At 39.2% G+C, this 20,040-nt stretch overlaps 1 protein-coding gene across 1 annotated transcript in view; it reads right to left on the bottom strand.

The window, feature by feature from the left end:
• Positions 1-725: 725 nt before the first annotated feature.
• The window catches only part of wdr27 (WD repeat domain 27), a 40,724-nt gene continuing 21,409 nt past the window's right edge, over positions 726-20,040 (bottom strand). The window contains exons 22-24 of the mRNA XM_041948076.1: positions 16,028-16,130; positions 13,178-13,276; positions 726-839 (exon numbers count right to left, since the gene is read on the bottom strand). Coding sequence (XP_041804010.1) covers positions 726-839; positions 13,178-13,276; positions 16,028-16,130 — 316 coding nt within the window. The remainder of the gene's footprint in view (positions 840-13,177; positions 13,277-16,027; positions 16,131-20,040) is intronic.

The following is a 20,040-nucleotide window of genomic DNA, read 5'->3' as shown; positions in this document are numbered from 1 at the left end:
TTCATAATGTATTCATACTTGACACAGTGCAGCCCTTTAAAATGTTAAATTTCAGTGTCAGAGTCCTACATTTTCAATCTGCTGTCGTACAGTCGAGTATAGCTGACATTTTGTGTGACTGGGGAAGAGAAGAGTAAATGTACAATGGACGGGTGTGTCAGTGTGAACAGTAGTAGCATCTGTGTGTCTGGCAGCCAAAGAGGTCGCACCCAGTTGATGTCATAGCTCTGTGTGCTGATCTGTTAAGTAGCGGCCGCAGCCAGTGATATAGAAGTGCATCTGTTCCACACAGTGAACAAACAAAATCTGGCGCTACGACCATCCAGAATGTGGAAGAATGGACGGTGTTTTTTTGGCAAATGTACCTACAATCATCTTTAAATGAATACATATAGCATCAAAATAATGTGGTCAAATGAACACATGTTCAATCAATCCACTGATATCACTTTGAACGTCAGTCAGAAGACATCCAGTGAGGTACACACTGGAAGGTCAACAAAGATGAGTGAGTTGAAATGGGCGGCTCCTTCTGACAATTTGAAAAGTACACAAAAGGCAACAAGAAATACAAAACCTCCTGAAATGTATATCTATTTTTGATCTTCATTTAACTACCAACTAAAAACAAACCCCTTGCGTTCCCCTTTCTCAGTGAAATCCTAGCCGGGGGGTTGGATCTGCGTTAATGAAACCTGCATGGTCTTTGCAGCAGCCTGCTGTCATTACACAGTCATGCTGGGGACGCTCTGCACAGCAGCACTGGTGTCGTGAGACAGACGGGCCCCGCTGTTGGACTGAAAGAGTCGCAGCTTCCCATCCAGGGTCCCAGTCAGGAGCTAAGGACAGACGGAGAAAAAAGATTACGTCATGTTCATCTTGTGGATGATATTTCCCAGGAACTGTGTCACACATCCCTCTCCTTTTTACAACTCTGTATTTAGGGGACCGAGTTGCATAACAGCACACCTGCTTCCAAGGTCAAGATCCATACTGTGTTTCTCTTAGAAATTCTTGATTTTCCATACCTGCCATTTATCACAAAAAACACGAAGCTGCCTGGCCTGAACTTTAAAAGTTATATAACTCTGTTTAATCAGAAGGGGAGCTTGGGGTTCTTGCCAGTGCTAGTCAGGGTGAGTCAACTGTTTACAGATTAATAAGGCACCCACATGTCAATAAACTAACATCAACTCACACACTGCACACCCTTTTAAACATAGGCATGTGCAAACACGCACGCCACGCTCTAACCAACATGTGGATGTGGCACAAAGACAAGCACGTGTAAACAATCATTTCTTAACTATATTTCTTAGTGAGAAGGGAGGATTATATCATCTGTTTCTATCAGCCAGTAGAGCAGATGAGTGTGAGGGAGCATTACCTCAACACTCTGACAGCCAATCAGAGGCAATAACAATAGGAAGCCCTCTACAGAATGAGGCTTGTTTCACATATTCATATCTGCAGCTGCTTAAAGGAAAGTATAGGATATGACGGAACAATTATAATTCAAGACAGTTGTTCCCTCTATTTTCACTTTATTTTCAAGCATATGTGATGTGTAAGACCAGGGCGAGTAACCCATTTCATACTACTTCAAGACATGGTTATTTGTATTACCCTTAATCCCACTTCAAGTCTTCAAGGACTTCACAAATCCTACATGATGAGAAATAAGTGAAAACAACTCAACAAATAGCAAGCTGAACTGGAAGGCTTGGGTGACTGTCCAGATCTGCTGTGGAGCATCAGTGTCACTTCTGGTGATTTCAGAGATTTTTAGGTGGTTGTAAAGATAGAGTATCTTTTTAAAGTATACTAACAGTGGGAATCTTGGGAAACAACAATTTGCCAAGCAGTGATAAAAAACACATTTGGTGCAACAATAGTCCAACATTTTTCCCATGTACTAAAGCTGTTTTATGCAGGAGAAATCATCTTTTACCAGCAAGCAGATGTCTGTGCTGGGAAAGGGAGTCACAATAGCTGAGGTCTGAGGATGACTAAAACACACAATGACTAAACTGGGGTGGATTCAATCGCCCTTTTAAGGATGATTGTTGCAGCCTCTCTCTTATAGACACACAGAGGATTTCCAAGTGTGTGTGGAACCCAAAGACAAGAGGAATAAGCACACGTTACACCTACATAAGCATGTGTTTTACGGGTGTTTTCTCATGTATAAAAATGTTTGCGACGTCGCCACAAAACTGTTTGATGGTCCTTTTCACTAGCTCTTCTATTTTCAAGCAGTCTTCTCTCGCCGTGACCTCCTGCTCATTGACCTTAATCAACAATAGCCAAGCTGTCTGAGTCCTGCCCCCGAGACGCAAAAATAGCCACTTAAAACTTAAGAGGGTCAGAGAGCAGCTCCATTAGCAACCACAGCTCTCTTCATCAACTTCCATCCAAAATCATTAGACTGTGTAATCTCCGAGGCATTACACTCCTCCCTGCAAACATACAGCACAGGGCTGAAACTGAATTAGATTTTCTAAAACGGTGATAACAACATTAATGGAATTTCTGCATCATACGCCTTCAGTAAACATCTGCAATCTGACACATTCCATCTGTGCAACCTTCAACCTCTGTTCACTGAAGCTGAAGCAGGCTAAAGCCGGTGAGGACCGGAGGTTTTGGGTGACCTTCAGGGTCAGAAGTCAGAACTTGTTGTGAGCCGATTCACTGTAGACATATTGCACGGGGCCATGATGGGCCATTACAAGTTAGGCATTTGGCTTTCCTCATCAACATCCCTCTTCTAAGAAACACAGTTTGAGCTCTGTTTAAAGATTTGTTTACAATGTCAGATGGCTTTATGCAATCCTGTCACCACTGATATGCATATCAGTTTTCAAGACTTTCAATAAGCATATGTTTGCCACTTTTTTAAAAGAAAAACATCTGACCTTATATAATCTCAAACACATTGGACAGGCACGAGACACAAAGTTGTTGTTGTTATGTGTAATATATTAAAGTCTCATTCAAAACTTTTTAGGAACTCTGGGATGACAAATCAGATAGAGAATTTGCATGGTTTGCAAGTTATAGTCCGGCATGCTGGCTCAATACCACGGAAAAAAAAGACCACAAATCAACTGTTCAAAGCAGTCTTCAGTGGGGAATGCTTCTGTTTAATACTGGCACACTGGACAACAGACCGTGTCCATCTGCACAAACTCGGTATGAACAATAGCTGAGACTTTGAAGATATGAGGAGCGATGTGTTTTTCCTCCCAAAGGATATCATTCATCAGCTGTAGAGCACAGACTTGACAAATGCCAACATAGCAGGATGTTCTGTACAGTACATGCTGAGAGGGGAAGGAAGATGTACATAAGTGTTGGAAAAAGAAGCAGACGGTGACCAGGGTCACCTATTTGATGAGCTTACAAGTCCACAGACTATCTGTTGCTAGTGGCGATAGTATTGGTGGTGACTCATGTATGTGATCCTATGATCAGATCATTTTAGCCATGTATTCATCTTTATGCATTCTTGGTATTGGTCTTTAAAGTTGTACATAAACATTCCAACTAAGTTTTTATTTCTGTTGTAAGGCCTCACTCCCTCTTGTTTGTAACAAATAGCAATTACTTACTCAGTTGGTGGTTGATAGTTGTCAAAATTGGCAACTGACAATGCAATGACAAATGACAATGACTTTTTTTTCATTCAGAAACAGTGAAATGGCAATAAAACCTTCAGGAACACGAACCACGTCACACTGGAGATATGAAATTGGGCATAATGTTGGCATTAATCTAACATTAGCTCTTATATATTCATTATTATTGAAAATGAAAATTATACTCTGTGGCTATTCATCTACCTGCCCTCTAGCCAATAGACAGTCTGAGTAGGTAGGAGGTATAAATAATAATATATTACTAAGGCCCTGGACAGGCGCATCTGGGGGAATTTGACAGAACCCAGAGAAGCACAGATACAATCAGACTCACAGCAATCCATGTGTTTGCTCCAGAGGCTGCATGTGGAAATTCTTTCTTCAAGAAAAATGCAGGGAACACCCAAAGATAAAAGGGATACTGCATGTTTGTTACGGCTGACACAGTCCCAGAACACATTATTATTTCAAGGTGACAGTGTTGGAACACTAGCTGTCAATATCTCCACCATTTTAATACCAAGTGCAACGCCATCATTAAAATGATTGTGTAACCAATGCAAAATACTGTCTTGAAACCAGGTTTGCACCTACAATTTCTGCTGTGGTAGCTTCAAGTTAGGTCAATGCTGCTCGACAATGATAAATATATATTCTGTATTTGTGTATCTGTCTGTTTTGAATGTAATGACACTTATTTGAAAAGAATAGTTTAACATTTTGGGAAATATAGTTTATTTGCTGTATTGCAAAGAGTGAAATGAAAAGATTGATTCCAATTGCTTGTATGATGTATATGTACTAGGGGCAGCAGCCGATTAACTTAGCTTAGTTGGAAACAGGGAAAACAATATTATTGTCTTTGGCGATGGTCACAGTGTCAGATCTAATGCTCACAGTGCCTTAAACCGTTGCCATGTCTTGGTCGGGTGGCTGGCAAGACTACAATTAGGGCCCCGACCAATCATAGCACGTCTTATTTCACGATCACGCACAAGTTCAGATCAGGATGATCAGGAGGTTCAGGAGACGGGTGAAGTAACTGTCAGTCATGGCGTCAGAAGCATTGTGTGTGATGCTGGGGTCTTGAGTATCAAAAGAAAAAGAAAAAGAAGGAAAAAACTGCTGTGGAAAAACTGAATGTATTAAAAGCAAAATAACAATTAGGACAGGTACGAGTTTCACAGATAATATTTTTATTTCTACATTTATTTATTTTACAAGGAGCAGGCTTGGCTGTGTTGCTACATCAAACAGGCTACTTTGACATTATATCTAGAATTAGCAGCTAGCTAACCATATGCTAAGGAGTAATGATAAGCATATTCCCGCAATTAAGACCAGGGATAAAGGTAACCAAATCCACCTCACAGTACCTTTAAAGCTCACTAAATAACACATTAAAGCCCAATTGTTCAATACTAAATTCTACGTGTTTTTTTTCCACAAGAATCCCTCAAGCTTTTACGAAATACAGTATGCTTGTTTGCTGTCTTACATGGAGTCAGATGTGAAAGTAGTTATCAATTTGCACTCAAAGTGCTCAATCATAAACCCCCAGGATGTGTAATTTTCAGTCATTAAAAACATAATATGAGCTATTTAATAATTCTGCGTTCATGCCAAGTAAATATGTATATCTAAGCCACCTTAATTTACTGAAGCAGCACAGACTATAAAAAATGCAGTATGTCATTCCAATTTCCTGTACTCAGTATCGCTCATATTTAGCGTTATACAGTCAAAGAAAGGAAAACACTATTAACTAACACCACGGCCAACTGAGAAAATGCTGTCTGCTGCAAGTGAAAGGTTGTGATACTTAAAAATGCCTCTTGCGAGTTTGCAGCTGGACCCAAACCCTTTATATTCTCACTTCCTGTTCATTGCCATTTCCAGCTGTGCTGAACACAGGCCAGTTGATTCCAGAGAGGCTGTCTCAGCTTTGTCTGTGTCTCACTCTAATGTGACATTCTGGAGCAGAGAGCAGAGTCCAGCTCTCTATTTGCTGTCTGGCCACTACGGTACGAAGAGAGGGTCCGGGGTCAGGCGAGAGGAAGTGAAGAGATAAATAAATAAATAAATATACACTAAGGAGTGTGAAATGGCCACAAATGAAAGATATCGTAAAAAGATCTAGTGGGACGCCAGCTGCCTTTTTTGCCGGCCTGCAAAGAGCAAAGATGATACATGCTGACATGCGGAGACAAGAGTGCACTGAGCTTGAAAGCCAAAGAGATGATTCACTCATTGTTCATCTTCCTATTTAGGACATTCGAACATGTTAACTTTTAGAGACAGCTGCTTGTGTCAGTAAGCGGTCACCGTCCTGCACTTACTCAAAATGCAAATTAGTGCAAATGAGGTCTAAAGTACTTGAGGGAAACAGTTCAAAAACTTCTCACTTAATCAGAAGACTGAAACTTAACACAGTATTGAATAGTTCTTCTTTCATTCTGATTCTACTGTTGAAAAAGGAGGACTTCTTTTCGTCTGCCACAAGCAGACACGTGTGTGCATTTAAATCGGCCAGATATGTCAGAGTGGAGACACTCTAAACACTTCTTAACTGGATGTTATTTTTTTATACAAAACATTGTTTTTTTTGGGTAGTTTTCAAACCTATTTTCTCTTGTCTCTCACTCTAAATTCTTCGTCAATCATCGAATTTTCTTTTAAACAAGAAACAAAAAAGAAGCCTCTTTGCTTTTTAATTTGATCTTTTTTGCAATTGTAGCCAGCAACTGAAGTGACAACTGAAATGACACAGCTAAGATGACAACATGTGCCAAATTCTTGATCATAAGCTGATTCAGTGAGCACTGACACTCAGTATAAATATGTTTAAAACTCTGCCTGGAAGAAGAACCACCTGGTTTAGGATATTTTCATTTGACGGTTCTGGCTTGTAAATGTCTCCTATTGCACCATCCTGTTCGTGTCTACCCCACAGGCGAAAGCTACAGCTTTTACAAATGTTCCAATTTGTGTAGTATGAGTCACATCTAATATGGACTGAGCCAACATATGGAGACTTTAACACCAATGTAAAGCTTTTTTCAATTGTTTTCCTACTCCAATTTGTAGTTTGTTTTTCTTTAAATTTGCTTAACCAGAAAATGGTCATTAAGTTTAAAAACCTCTTCTTACACAAACCAGGTCACAGAGTTGGACCATACAGAGAACAGTGACAGAAAAGGGCTTTGCCATTTGCGATTAAATGTGATTCAATATCCAAAGCCTCTCAATCATAGACACAAAGGTAGCACAAAAAAAATCAGAAATAGTTTTGCCAGCATTCAAAAGGAAAAAGAGAGGGCACCCTACTGTCCTCTCAAAGAAATCCACTCGCCTAATGAGCTGATCTTTGGCAAATTCCACAAAGATGTTTCCACTGCCGATGTGGAACAATGTAATTGGAGCTATCGACAGCTTGGAGTGACACAGTACAGAAATATGAGTAGCCTAAATACACCGCAGACCGATGACGTCTATTTCCCTAGTCTGACTTAGTAACCTGTTTTTCTGAAGTCACTGTTTATTTGTCTCTGGCCACAGCATTTTTCTTTGCCTTTACTTATGACCCTGAAGATTTGGAATTCCAATTGGAGGAAGTCACTTCAGATAGAGTATCACCACAGCCTTGTTTTCAGAAACTACTAAAATTAGACACAGCTTAGCTTGCCTCACACAAATCTAATCTGAAAAGTAATGAAAAAGAAGACATCCTTGTGTGTTGAACCTGCAGAGACAAAATCCCTCCTGTTACAAGTGTGAAAATGATTCTTCAAGTCAACTTTTATGGTAGCACATGCAGGTCCAAGACAGTGGAGCTTACAGAACTTTACAGAGGTATGCCGTGTGAAAGCCCACAAGATTTTACAAGACAACAAAGTGAAGTGACAGTAAAAGTTGGGATCTCTCATTACAGACTAAAGTACAGGAATAAACCCAAGGGAATGAACCCCGGAGGTAGATATGCCTGCTTGATGGTATTTTAAGTATCAGGATGGAAAACGTGAGAGAAAAATGAGTGGAAAAGGAGTGCTGTTCTCACAGCAGTAAATATAGTGAACATCTGGCCCTCAAATGTGGCCAAAAGGAAGGTGAGCACAGGTTGGGGACACTTTTGTCAGTATTTTTTATGTCTTGGTAAGCACAGGCTCAAGAAATACAGCATTGTTACCGATATGGTATCATATGCTCTTAACTGTCAGACTGACCAGCCATTTCCCAGGACTTCTTGAACTTCTTATCATTTTTTCATCTACACGTCTCTGTTTTGGCCACAAAAAAAAGAAAAATAAAGATAGATATGCATCCATTCCAGTCAGACATTAGATCAAGTGGATCAAGATTAACTAGAAGCAGCCTCACAAAGCTGAGCCAGGCCCAGAATATATCAGTAGAAGATCAACTGTCAGAGGGATAGCAAAGAAACACTACTCAGTTATTATGAAGGAGAGTTTTGTGTAACTCTTGATATATGTATGAGAAATCTTTCACTATACACTCTCTGTAACGTTAAGAAGAGTGCTCATATAAATGATTGGGGCTTCAGAGTTGAAAGTGTGAGATTCTGGACTCTGTACAGCTCAACTCCTCAGCATCTTGAAACACTTACGAATCCTCACGTTTTCACAGATACTGTACAAAACTTCTCTCTGACACAGACTGAACTATTGTTTCCCACGTCCAGCCACTTCGTGAGGCTGAAATGTTGCATAAGGAGTCTGAGATTATTTCATCACTGAGCTTCATCCAAGAGCAGTATAACAGGACTCAACCGTGTCTATCAGCAACATAAATCTAAGCAATCAGCAACATTTCACTAATTCTTTAAACTGCAGTATTTCCATCAAAAACAGGTTGGCCTGTCATAAACTGTAGGTTACCTTTCATTGGCAACCACATCATTAATACTTTATTACAAACTGAGTAATGAAAAAAAACTTTGGTTAAAAGTCAATGGAAGATGTCTTTATATGATTTTAGTATAGATACGATGGGTCAGGAGGAGATCTTCCATCTTAAAATAGTCAACCTACATGACAAGTAAGCAAACTGCGTGTGCTGATGAAGAGCTGGTGCTATAACTCTGGAGAATGTTTGGGAGTGGACCCTGAGTTGGGACTGTTTTGTCAAACTACCATTTCCAAGGTAAAGAACGAGCTGAAGAATGAACCTATTCTTAAATTTAAGATACTGTAGATGAATCTGTGAATCTTTCAGTTTCATACAGTTTTATCTTAATTTGCTAAGAATTTCAGAGGTAGTCCCTCGAAGAGATCCTGAGAGACTAACTAGGCCACAGTGAATGTTGATTTAAGTCACTGATGAAGAACAGCTCAGTCCCTTTGGGTGGGCATACAAATGGTAGCTATGCACTGGTGAATGGACAAGACTGTCTCCAGCTGTGTGCTAATTGCATTCAGACAACTGCTTGACAATGACTGGGGCAGACAGTTTGACAATATAGAAATGCTTCAATAATTCAATAAACTACAGGATTACTGGATACTGGGTAATGTGACAAGACATGTTTATCTGAAATTTAAATGTGAAGTAGACAGGCTACAGTAACAAAGTAAACGTAAATCCTGAATAAATAGTAACAGTATATTGAAAGCATGAGGCCCATTAAAATCCTACTCACTCATAAGGCCCAGGTAGTGATTTTTATGAATCAGTGGCTTTCATTCAGTCAACATATGTCAACACAACATAAATATAACTTTTAGCATGCTTTGAATCAGAATCATGGGGACATCCTGATTTCCAGGGTGGGAAGACTTGTCATGGCTCTTTATTTAGCTGCAGACCCTCTGGAGCCCTGCAAATGTTTCATACATTTGTGACTTTTATGACTTCAATGTGGCCAAATCTTGGCAGGTTCTTGTAGTATGAGATGGTCAATGACACAAATCTGAGAACAGAAACAAGTAATGGCCAATAGGTGATGAAAAAAAATTAGATTGATATAATTTGATAGATGATATTACACTGAAGAGAAGGGGTTTCGCTTATTAGTACAAATCTGAAATAATTTCTCAAAGTACTACTGCAAGTATAGCAAGTGTTCATATTTGCGTCCTAATATATCATATAAATTTTCAGTTTGATTAAAATATATCTTTATTGATCACCTGACCCCTGTGGTGGAAAATACAAAAAAGGCTCAGCCAATGGTGTCAACTTTTCTTGATTTGTTAGAGTCTCTGCTTTGACCACATGTCCTACCAAACAAAGCAGAATGTGCAGCAGTAGGGATGGGGAGCGAGCATGCTCTGACTGATGAAGTGTGTCTTCAACTCTGCAGATTACTGTAAAGCAGCCAGTGAATGGCCTTGGATCAAACTTTCCACTTTGAAACTTGGAAATGTGAATGTATCATTGTGCTGCAAAGTTTAACTGAACGGAGTTACACAGATGGACATGCAGATTTAAAACATGTGCCTTGAGTCCAAAAGACAGTCAACAAGAAGTCTCAGGAGACGTCCAGCAGAGGATGTGATATTATATTTTAAAAGCTGTCTTTTTCAGATCAACTTGCTTTGAACGGTTCCAAAGGAAAATCATTAACTGGACAATAAAACATTTCCAAAGGGAATTGTTTCTCTGTAAGAAATGCTCGGGAGATTTTGTTGGAGAGTTGGAAAGGATGTGGGGTTGAAGCACTTTCACTTCTTATTTTCCTGTAATGGCAATTCAAGATAAACACAGGTCATTGTCCAATGTAAAGCTTTACTTAATGTTTTCCTTGGCAAGACTCCCTTCAGCCCCTGTATTTCTATGGATATCTACCAGTTTAGATTTATAGCAGGCCAAGCACAGAAAACAGTGAAATAAAGAGATTACAGCAACATACTGAAGCATTGGAAGAATTTTTGACATTTGACACTCCTACTACACCTACTACCATTAATACTGACCCCGTTGCTTCACTTTAGACAAAATGCACTAAAATAATATAACATTAAACTACAGAGAATCCAGTAAAAAGTTTGATAAACAGTCAACAGGAAAGTTGGAATGCTGCTCCTGAACTGAACAAGCACAACCCTGCATGCATCTTTTGTTGACTGTGGAATTGCACAGCCAATCACAGGCTGGACTAACCCTGCAGGAGCCAGTCATAAAAGCGGATCAACGCAGTGCATGAAGCGAGTCACTAGATCCCACAGGGTTATGGCATGGAAGAGCGGTAGTTATTATCTGATTGGACTATAAAGTGGCCACCACTGGTTAAACCCGCAGAGCGATTTGGGGGATATTCATTTTTAATGAAAATGGTATTGGTCCAAGAGGGTAACACTCAGAAAAAAAAGCACTGCTTGCAGATGCAAGAAGCATTTCTGTTTGTGTTTATACACACTGAAAGCCAAGGTTGTTCACATTTTTGAATGACAACAACGTGTTTTGTTTGCAATTTCAGTATACTGAGCCAGTACAAAAAGATACAAGCCTACACACTGAAACACCCACCAACACTATGCCTAATTACATTCAAGTACACTCTCCCACACATGTGAAATGCTACGAAGAGTTGAGATTCTTATTATTTCTAGCAAAATCTTTCCCGGCCACTAGCAGAAATTCTGTGAGGTCACTGACATACAGGTCCACCCACCCTGAACTTTGGGATGGTCTCACTAATCCCTGCTATGTGACCTGAGCCTGAGGATATCATTCCTTCTTTACAAACACTTCAGAGGAATGGTCCAGACCTGAGTAACCAACTGACTCTGAAATATTAGTGAAAACTATTTGTATATGACTTTTAAACCATGCAATGTGATTTCTTTTATCATGTCACATGAGGTTGACACAAAAACAATATACCAGTATTTCTGTTTGTAAATTACCACAAAGTGTTCGCACTGTATCCTGACTAACAATATTCACTTTGGAAGAGTGAATTTTACAACATTTCTGAAGTGAAACGTCTTAATTAAAACTCCTAAAATGAGATGAAGTAGTTTCTTGGACTGAAGAGAATGTGACCACTGGTTTTCAATGTGACCTCTTACTTTTGCTTTTAATACCTGTTTGAGCTGCTTGAAATAAAGAACAATGTTTGGAATTACATCAAGCTCCACACATTAGCATTAGGTGTGTTGTGGAGTGGTGCACTCTTACTTCTTATTAAGGCCAGTTTGTTGTTTGGCAAATGGTAAATGAAAATTTGGAAAATAAATGTTTCAAAACTCTGTCATCCATACGCTGCATTAAGCAGGCCTTGTGTACCTGCAACAATGGATGTGTATGCTTAATTGGGGTGTAGTGGAGGGTAAACACATGTTAATGTATGTTGCCTGTATGTACATCCTGTAGTGTGTTTATGGGCTAGGTAGATTTCAGAGGATCCATAGGCACAATCTGGCAGAAATGGAATAATAATATTTGTGGATATGTTTTCATTAGTGTATAATCATGTCGAAATAAGAACTGTTGCATTTCCGTTACCTACACCTATCACGCCGTGGTGAGGTTTGTCTCGTCTTGGGTTTTCTGTCTTGTCATTTCCTGTTTCATTTTCTAAGTCTAACTCTCCTCTCCTTTCAGAGCATTTGCCCTTCCTCATGTGTCACCTGTGTGTCTGCCCTGATTACCTATTGTCTCCACCTGTTCCTGATTACCCTCCACGTGTTAAATAGCCGGCGTCTCCCTTGTCTTGTGCCAGTGTGTCTTTGTCCGATCTTTGTCACCCGAGCCTGTCCTTGTTCCTAGCCCACGACCACAGAATATTGTCTATGTAAGCCTTGTTCCTTTGTGAGTCTGCCTTCTTGTTTTGTTTATTCATAGCTGATTCCAAGTCCTCTTTAAGAGTGTTTTTTGTTAGTTAGTCTTAGAGATCAGGTGATTGTAAGTCCTCCGTGTTTTAGGACTGAAGATTATTTTGTTATCTTTTCTGGTCAGGTTCTTTCCTTTGTGTTTGTCTTTTTCATATCCTTTTGTGTTCTTCCTCCCACTGGAGTGATTTTTGTTTAAGTTTTGTAGCCATAGTTGTTAGTTTCCTTATCCTCCGGAGCGTTTTTTGTTATATTGTTCTTTTCATTTCATTAAATACATTAAGTCCTCTCTTGTTTAGATCAATTAGCCCTAGGTTAATTTCATAGCTTTTGTTTCACACTCAGCTAACAGGTCTCTGGGTTGCGTGTTAATAAACCTGTGTTGTTTGACATCTCTGCATGTGAGTCCTGGTTTGAGTCCCAGCCTGACAACACCATCATTCTTCTACAGTAGCCCACAACAGACAAACCAAAGGGCAAGGAGAGGGTTTGGTTGCAATCAGCAACCTCACAGCTAGATGCCACCAAATCCTAAACACTCCCCAAATCCCCAACACAGCTGTTTGATATCTGATGCCAGTTAATGAAAGTGAAAGTAAGACTTTTACTGAATCTGTACAAAATGCTGTGCTTACTCTGGTCAATCGCTTACTGGGATGTGGAGAAATTGGATTGATACTATATTTAAGATGTCTTTCAGTTTTGGTATATGGACAGAGAGAAAAGGTAAAGAACTGTTCTCACCTCTGGTGTGGCAGGGTTGAAAGCCACACTGAGCACGGCGTTTGAGTGTTTTTGAAGCTTGTGGAGGTAGCTGCTGCTGCGGATGTCATACACATAAACCTGAAATAATTCAGATGGATTATGTGAACAAAAGTAGGCATGAACTGTAACCATGAAGTGATGTACAGATGTGGGACGACGTATATAACGTATATAAAATGAGTTAAGTTGACCATCCTAGTGAAGCTCATGATACATGTATAAAACCTTGAATACACAAGTGTGTTCAAAGCACATATCAGAAGTGGTATGATTACACACAAAGGTGACACATACACAAGCAGATGCAGAAAGATGCACATTTGCTATAGGGACATACAGGCATGGAGTCAGTGTGTGTGCAGCTAACATCCATACTGTCACATCCATTGGTTGTTTGGGGTGAACAATAGAGTATTCAGTCTCAATACGTCACATCATAGTTTACTGTTAATATCATCACCCTGATTAAAGCTTTCTTGATGATCACCAGGGCTTTGTGACTACGTTCAGATTGGCTAGATAGTGAGACTTGGCTCTTGTTGATATCAGTCATCAGACACATAAAATGATGGAATATTGTGCCAGAATCGGTTATCGCAAATGACTCTGGAGATAAGTTAAACAGTGTACTTAAAAAGAAATCTGGGCCGGGTATCAAACAATATTTGAGTGATAACGTCTGTAGCATTGGAAAATGTTACATATCAAAAGTTAATACCACACAGAAAGGTGGTTGAAAGTTTCAAGTGAGATGTATCCAACATCGCTGATGGACGTGGTAAGAGGTAAACTCTGTTGGACGCTCAAAAGTGATGTCACAGCATACTGACACACCTTGGAGTACACTTTTACACCACTGCAGCAAAGCGAGACGGTAACAACTGGAGAGCATAAACAAGATTCTCAGCTCATATATTAAAGTGTAAATTTAAAACACTAAACTCACAGCACTCAAAGACTGAGCACTTCAAAATTAAGTGGTCAGTGAGAGTGATTAACAATCCTAATGAACCGTTGCTGATATATAATTTCTGTTATTTTCTGCTTTGAGATAGTAGAAGCCTTGCCATGTAGATTTTGTATAATACTTGTGTACAATCTTAGAAACAACACTTAAATCTGAAATCTTAGAATTGATATGTAAATGTATTGTCAGCTTGTTAGCACAGTTTTTTTTTCCTAATTACAATCAGTGAGGTTTAGGATTGTCTGCTTCAGTGCCATGAGCACAGATAAAAACAGATGTGGGGATGTTTGTTACCAGACGACGACTCATCAGATTCCTGCAGCTGTTTTGTATTATGTTTCCCTGCAAAATGATTCAAGTGAGCTCTGTCAAATGGTCTATGGGTATAGTGTCTCTTGTCTAACGCACATGACGTGTGTGGTGCCTAACAGGGCATTAGATTCTTGGAAGGAACAATTTCTTTCAGGAATGCTAAAACATCACATGGATCTCCAGCTGTATCAGTTTATATTAACAGTAACTGAAGTGGAGAGCAGTGGCAATAGAGTCTGGGTTATGGAAACTGACTCACCTGGCATACGTCTCGATTAACAATTAAAAAAAGAAACTGCTGTCTTCTCAATAATCACTTTTTATGTCAGATGATAAGAGGGGAAGTCGAAACAAGTGAAAATAATATGTATTTCAACTGAACATACAACAGGTTAATATTGACCACACTAAAATTCTATTCCACTTAGATAGTTTTTGGCGTGATGTTCTTTGGAAAATGTGTAATATGATCTAGGGAGTCTTTTTAGAGAATTTGGGTTCTTTTTTTCCATGATTGCTTTTTGATATATTAAGACAAGTACAAATGCGTCTGGCTTATGGAAGTCTCAGGGCAGCTACAAATAAATATGGTGTAGCTCACTACCATACACTCTCCCAGTTTCCAAGAAATGCTGGAAATGTCCGATCTCGACAGAGATGCTCTCAAATGTCTGTGCTGTGCTGAGTCCCCATAATTAATAATAACCAGCAGCATGCATATATTATTCCACTGCTTTCAACAAGCACGCACACCAGAAGAAAAGAGAGGTGGATAAGGAGAAGGGAGGCAGTCTTCTGAAAATGTCTTGAAAGTAGGTATAAAGCACAGTCTGGAAAAGTAATTAAACAGTGCCTCAACATGAATGCTGAATTTGACTTCTATGGAAAAAGGCTTGAGTCCAAATAGAAATCTCTGTCAAGCACAAATAGTCTTCACCTTAAATGGAGGTGAAACTGATAAAGATATGCTGCTGTTTCCCTCCTCCTTTAGAGTCAAGCAAGATCTAAATAATACAAATTCTGTTGAAAATAATTCACTGTGGTAAGTCAGAATACTTATGCCTCAGCTGCAGCTACAATTTAACACACATGGCTGCGGACACAAAAATAACATAAAAATACTCAGACAGGGTGATCTGCCCCTTTGCATTATGGTATTGCGGGCATGACTTAGCTGTCAGAATTTTGTGAAAATACCACAAGCTGCTATGTTTTGTTGCTTTCTTGACAGCAGATTCACCAGAGACTCTAGACTGTAAACTGGCCACACACTGATACACAGTGACACATGATCAAGCCTATATTCAGTCTCTTGATGCTTTTGAATTGCCACATCAACTTTTGTGCAATTTTGTGATTATTACTGCTCTGAATTCAACACTGTATATACAGAATGTGGCATTGATGGACAGCCTCCTTAATTGCTTTGTCGTCCCTTTCAGTTTTACTTAAATAACCTGACTGTCTGAGATACAGTATTACTAGAGAAGCGTATACAGTGGAGAATGAAGCGCACACTGTATATGGACAACCAGAGTATTATAACTTACACAGTTATCCTCAGATCCTGAGGCAATGAACCGGCCACATGGTGAGATGGCTGACGAGCATGGGTGGCAGCGATTTAGATGGTTCTCATAGCGCCGTACACACCTGAGGAGGACGCGGACACAGTGTGAGAAATCAACAAGTGAAAAAGAGACTGAATAACTGAGCGTGATGTCGTAATACAGTCTTAGTTTTACTGGGTCTCTGTGGGATTGAATCAGCACATATCATTTCTGGCTTGTCTTATTGCAATGGTTATATTAAGGTGACAAAATATTATTCTGCCATTATCGTATAAAAATAATCTAATTTAATCTATTGTCAATTATTTTACACTGAACTCTGTGCGATATACTTTACTAAGATATATCATGAGCTAGAGCAGGACACCTTTAACATGAACAATGTTATCATTTTTTATCATTTATCAAAATAGTGCTTGAGAAGTAAGATGTCTTTGGCACGGGCATGATTAGTGTTTCATACATGAGTGCAGCCATTTTTCTGCTGAAGTGATTTGTTGGATCAAAAGTCTATTAGTGTACAATACTCGCTTTACAAATGCCTGAACGAGCTGTGGACACTGAGTTGAGCATGACTCAAGCAAAGCACAGGAAAGAGAAGGTAGTGGATGACGAATGGCCCCCTAATGCAACTTCTGTGCCGTTTATTTTGGTTTGCAACAGCATGTAATGTCTTTAAAATGCCAACAGCTAGCTGAGCTGGGGGCTCTATATGGGCGGGGTGTTGGCAGGGCTGGGCTTGTGGACAGGATCTGGTGAGAGCATGTCTTCGACATTCAAATGCTAATGTCATTAAACTAGACTAAAAGTAGGTCATTTTCACTGGTGGCCATAAAGAAATTTGATATACCCAGTACCAGTGAGCAAGTTAATACAATTGCTAAGCAATAAATACAAACCTTTTTAAGGCTATAATGTTGAATTGGTGTTAAGATTGTGTCAACAATTTTTCCGTTTTCCTTTGCAATGTTATATTTGATGGCATTACCGTATTTTGTAAGGTGTTCCAGTTGATAATGCTATCTACCCACACAGCCCTCAACACAGTAAGTCTCAAAGCCTCACTGGTTGCAACTGAACACCTCATTAGATTTACGTAGTTGGTTCAGCCAAAAACCTAGAGAGTGTTGACAATGCTTCAAAAAGGGCCACCTGACTGAAAAGCAAAGAAAACTTGCTGGAGGGGTCCTGAGGGGAGTGGAGGCAACACCATCCATCCATGCATGCTGGCAGGAGTTTTTGACCATACTATGGACTGATTTTTTAAGAGAGAAAACAGGGGCTGACAAATGAAAATTGGGCATGATTGATAGCTAGTGCAACCAATCAAATGGGAAAAAATAGAGGCGACAGAGCCTTGACTGTGGAGCTGATGGAAAAAAAAAACAATTGAAAAAAAAAAAAGTTTTACCGTCTGAAACAATTCCATTGCATTTTGTTAATACTTCTAAATGTGTCCAGATTAGCTTGGATTTAAGCAAGATGAATGAGTTTCTAAATCCCCCTCAGTACATCTGGACAGTCAAGTCTGCAGCTGAGCTGTCACAACCGGTCGCTATCATACTGATAAGAAGCAGTTTAACAAGTTACAGTAAATACTCGTCTGGTTTTCTAGGTCAGTATGTGGATCTAATGTTTTGACTGAGGGGACACAAGATGATGGGCCGAGTCTCCACACACACAACTCTCTGTGTTGTCTGAGTGATGACTACCTGGCATTTGCCTGATGACTAACACACACTGCAGATATTCCTGAGTGGGAGACTATATGGTTACTGAATCCACCTGGGTATTCAGTGTCGTCATCAAAGTAATCAGCAGGCTAATCATAGCTCATTATTTGCAGCCGATGTATTTCACCCAATTTAACCGTGTCAGTGCAAATCAGGTGAAAGCTTACTTTTTCTTGTACTATTTGATATTACATAATACAATGTATATAATGTACAGCTCTACATTAATTTATCAGATGGAAATTCCCTTAGATTGAAGTGGAATACATCACTGAACTAAATAGATCCATCTGCTCTCTCCATCCTTACAATCAGTATCTCTCTGGGTCTGATTTATGCTGGAAATGCTGAACTGGAAGCTTGTACACTTAAACACATCATTTGGAAACACAAAGGGTGAGTGAAAGGTGTGGGCTTGCAGTGGTTTACATTGCTTATAAAACTCTTTAAGTGTGGCAACCGTTCAAAAAACCTTAAATTACTGTCAGAAAGGAAGTACCGAGAGGTGCTGCTATTCTCTGGTGACAGAGCAGAACAAAATTAGGATTGAGTTTCAGAAGTTTCCACTGAGTGAAATGTACATTTCCCATTGTGTTTTTTTTTTTTTTTTTGGAAGTACTCTGGTTTGATCAAAGACAGAATACACTATTAACCCAATTCTGTCCCAACTTAGAGCTTTTGTCAATGGAGTTGTGTGCCTAATAAGAACACTATTCCGTTAACTGTGCTGAACAATGGCCATGGGTAAAAACGTCTGGCTTTCATCCAGACAGTCATTCATCAGCAGGGTTTATGGACAAGCACAATGAAGTCATAAAATAACTCAGTTAATGACTCTGATTGCAAAACAATTTATTACATTGTTCTTGATAAAATGGCAATGACCCAGGCAAAATTGGGAATGTCAAACTAAACTTGATTGTTTATTTAATCAGCCAGGTTTTGTGAGAGAGGGCCTGATCTCATTGATTTCCTGAGTGATTTTATGCTACTCTCTGCCTGCCAGCAGAATTTTTATGCACTTATGTTTAACTAAAAGGCATTAAGTTCCGTTTCAATTAAGTTTGCTCCTGGTTTGATTAAAATCATTACTATCACTAAGATTAGGGACAAACAACATTACTGTATCTTTATGTATCTCGTGCCTCAAGTTCATTTCAGAGTTTAAAGGGTCAGTTCAGCAAAATCACAAAAACACATTTTCTCTCTAATCCCTTACAATATTGAGCCATTCAAATGATTTTGTGTGCAGTGGAGATATGGTCTTCTTAATTCTCCAGCATAATAAGGAAAACTGAATTTTCATTGAAAATTTGTTTTTGGGGAAATATAACACCAACATGTATGAATGCACTTAGTAGAGATTTTGGTGTTGACAGATTGCATTGAAATGATCAGAAATTGAACCTCCAAGTAGACTCATTAGCTTGATTTTACTAATCTACCAGGAGTTTCAGTTAGTGTAATGCCACTAAGATTTGTTTTTCACAACAAATAAAACTTTCTTCACGCTCTTGTGGTCAATTCCGGAACAAAAAAATCAATGAAACGGTCACTGAAAGTACTGCTCCATTTAGAAGAAAAAGCTACTCTGAATAAAATAACCTGATTATCATGACGAGCAGTCTCATGAGCACTTTATGCAAACTCCGCTCATGCCACGCATTGTTCCAAACATTTTTATATTACCTTATTATATCACGTGGAGATTCCGATGAACATAAAACCTAGAGCTGACTAAACTAGTTCCATTAGCAGAAAGCCTCACATAAAAAGAAATTTATAGAAACGTTAATTTAGGGGAGCTGTAACTCTTTTTGCGGTTAGTACTGGCCACAGAAACAGACACATACGGTTTATCAAAGAGGGAAATAAAATTAACAGGGCCAACAAAATGAAAAAAGTGTGTCTACATATTGTTTTCATTCATCCATATGTTTCACCTCAGAGGAACTGCATCTGCTGAGGGATACTTGATGACAGCTCTCAGAACCAGAAGTTGACCTGGAAACCAGGCACAAATATTTTTCAGATAACAATAAGGTTTTGATGGAGTCTGGGATGAGGAGTTAAACATGGAAGGAGTCTCAGACATGAAAGAATGAAATACTCAATAATGCCTTCTACTGGGCCAAAAAGAACATTTTGAAATCCAAGAGAGCCTACTTGAATTATCAGCCTTATATGGATATCTGTTAGTAAGGGCCAAAGAAAAATATTCTTGGCTACGTGCTTTGGAAATTTAACAATTGCCGATTC

Source organism: Chelmon rostratus, chromosome 11, assembly GCF_017976325.1.
Source record: "Chelmon rostratus isolate fCheRos1 chromosome 11, fCheRos1.pri, whole genome shotgun sequence".
In the NCBI taxonomy this organism is placed as follows: Eukaryota; Metazoa; Chordata; class Actinopteri; order Chaetodontiformes; family Chaetodontidae; genus Chelmon; species Chelmon rostratus.
This window is presented reverse-complemented; position numbering and strand designations above follow the sequence as displayed.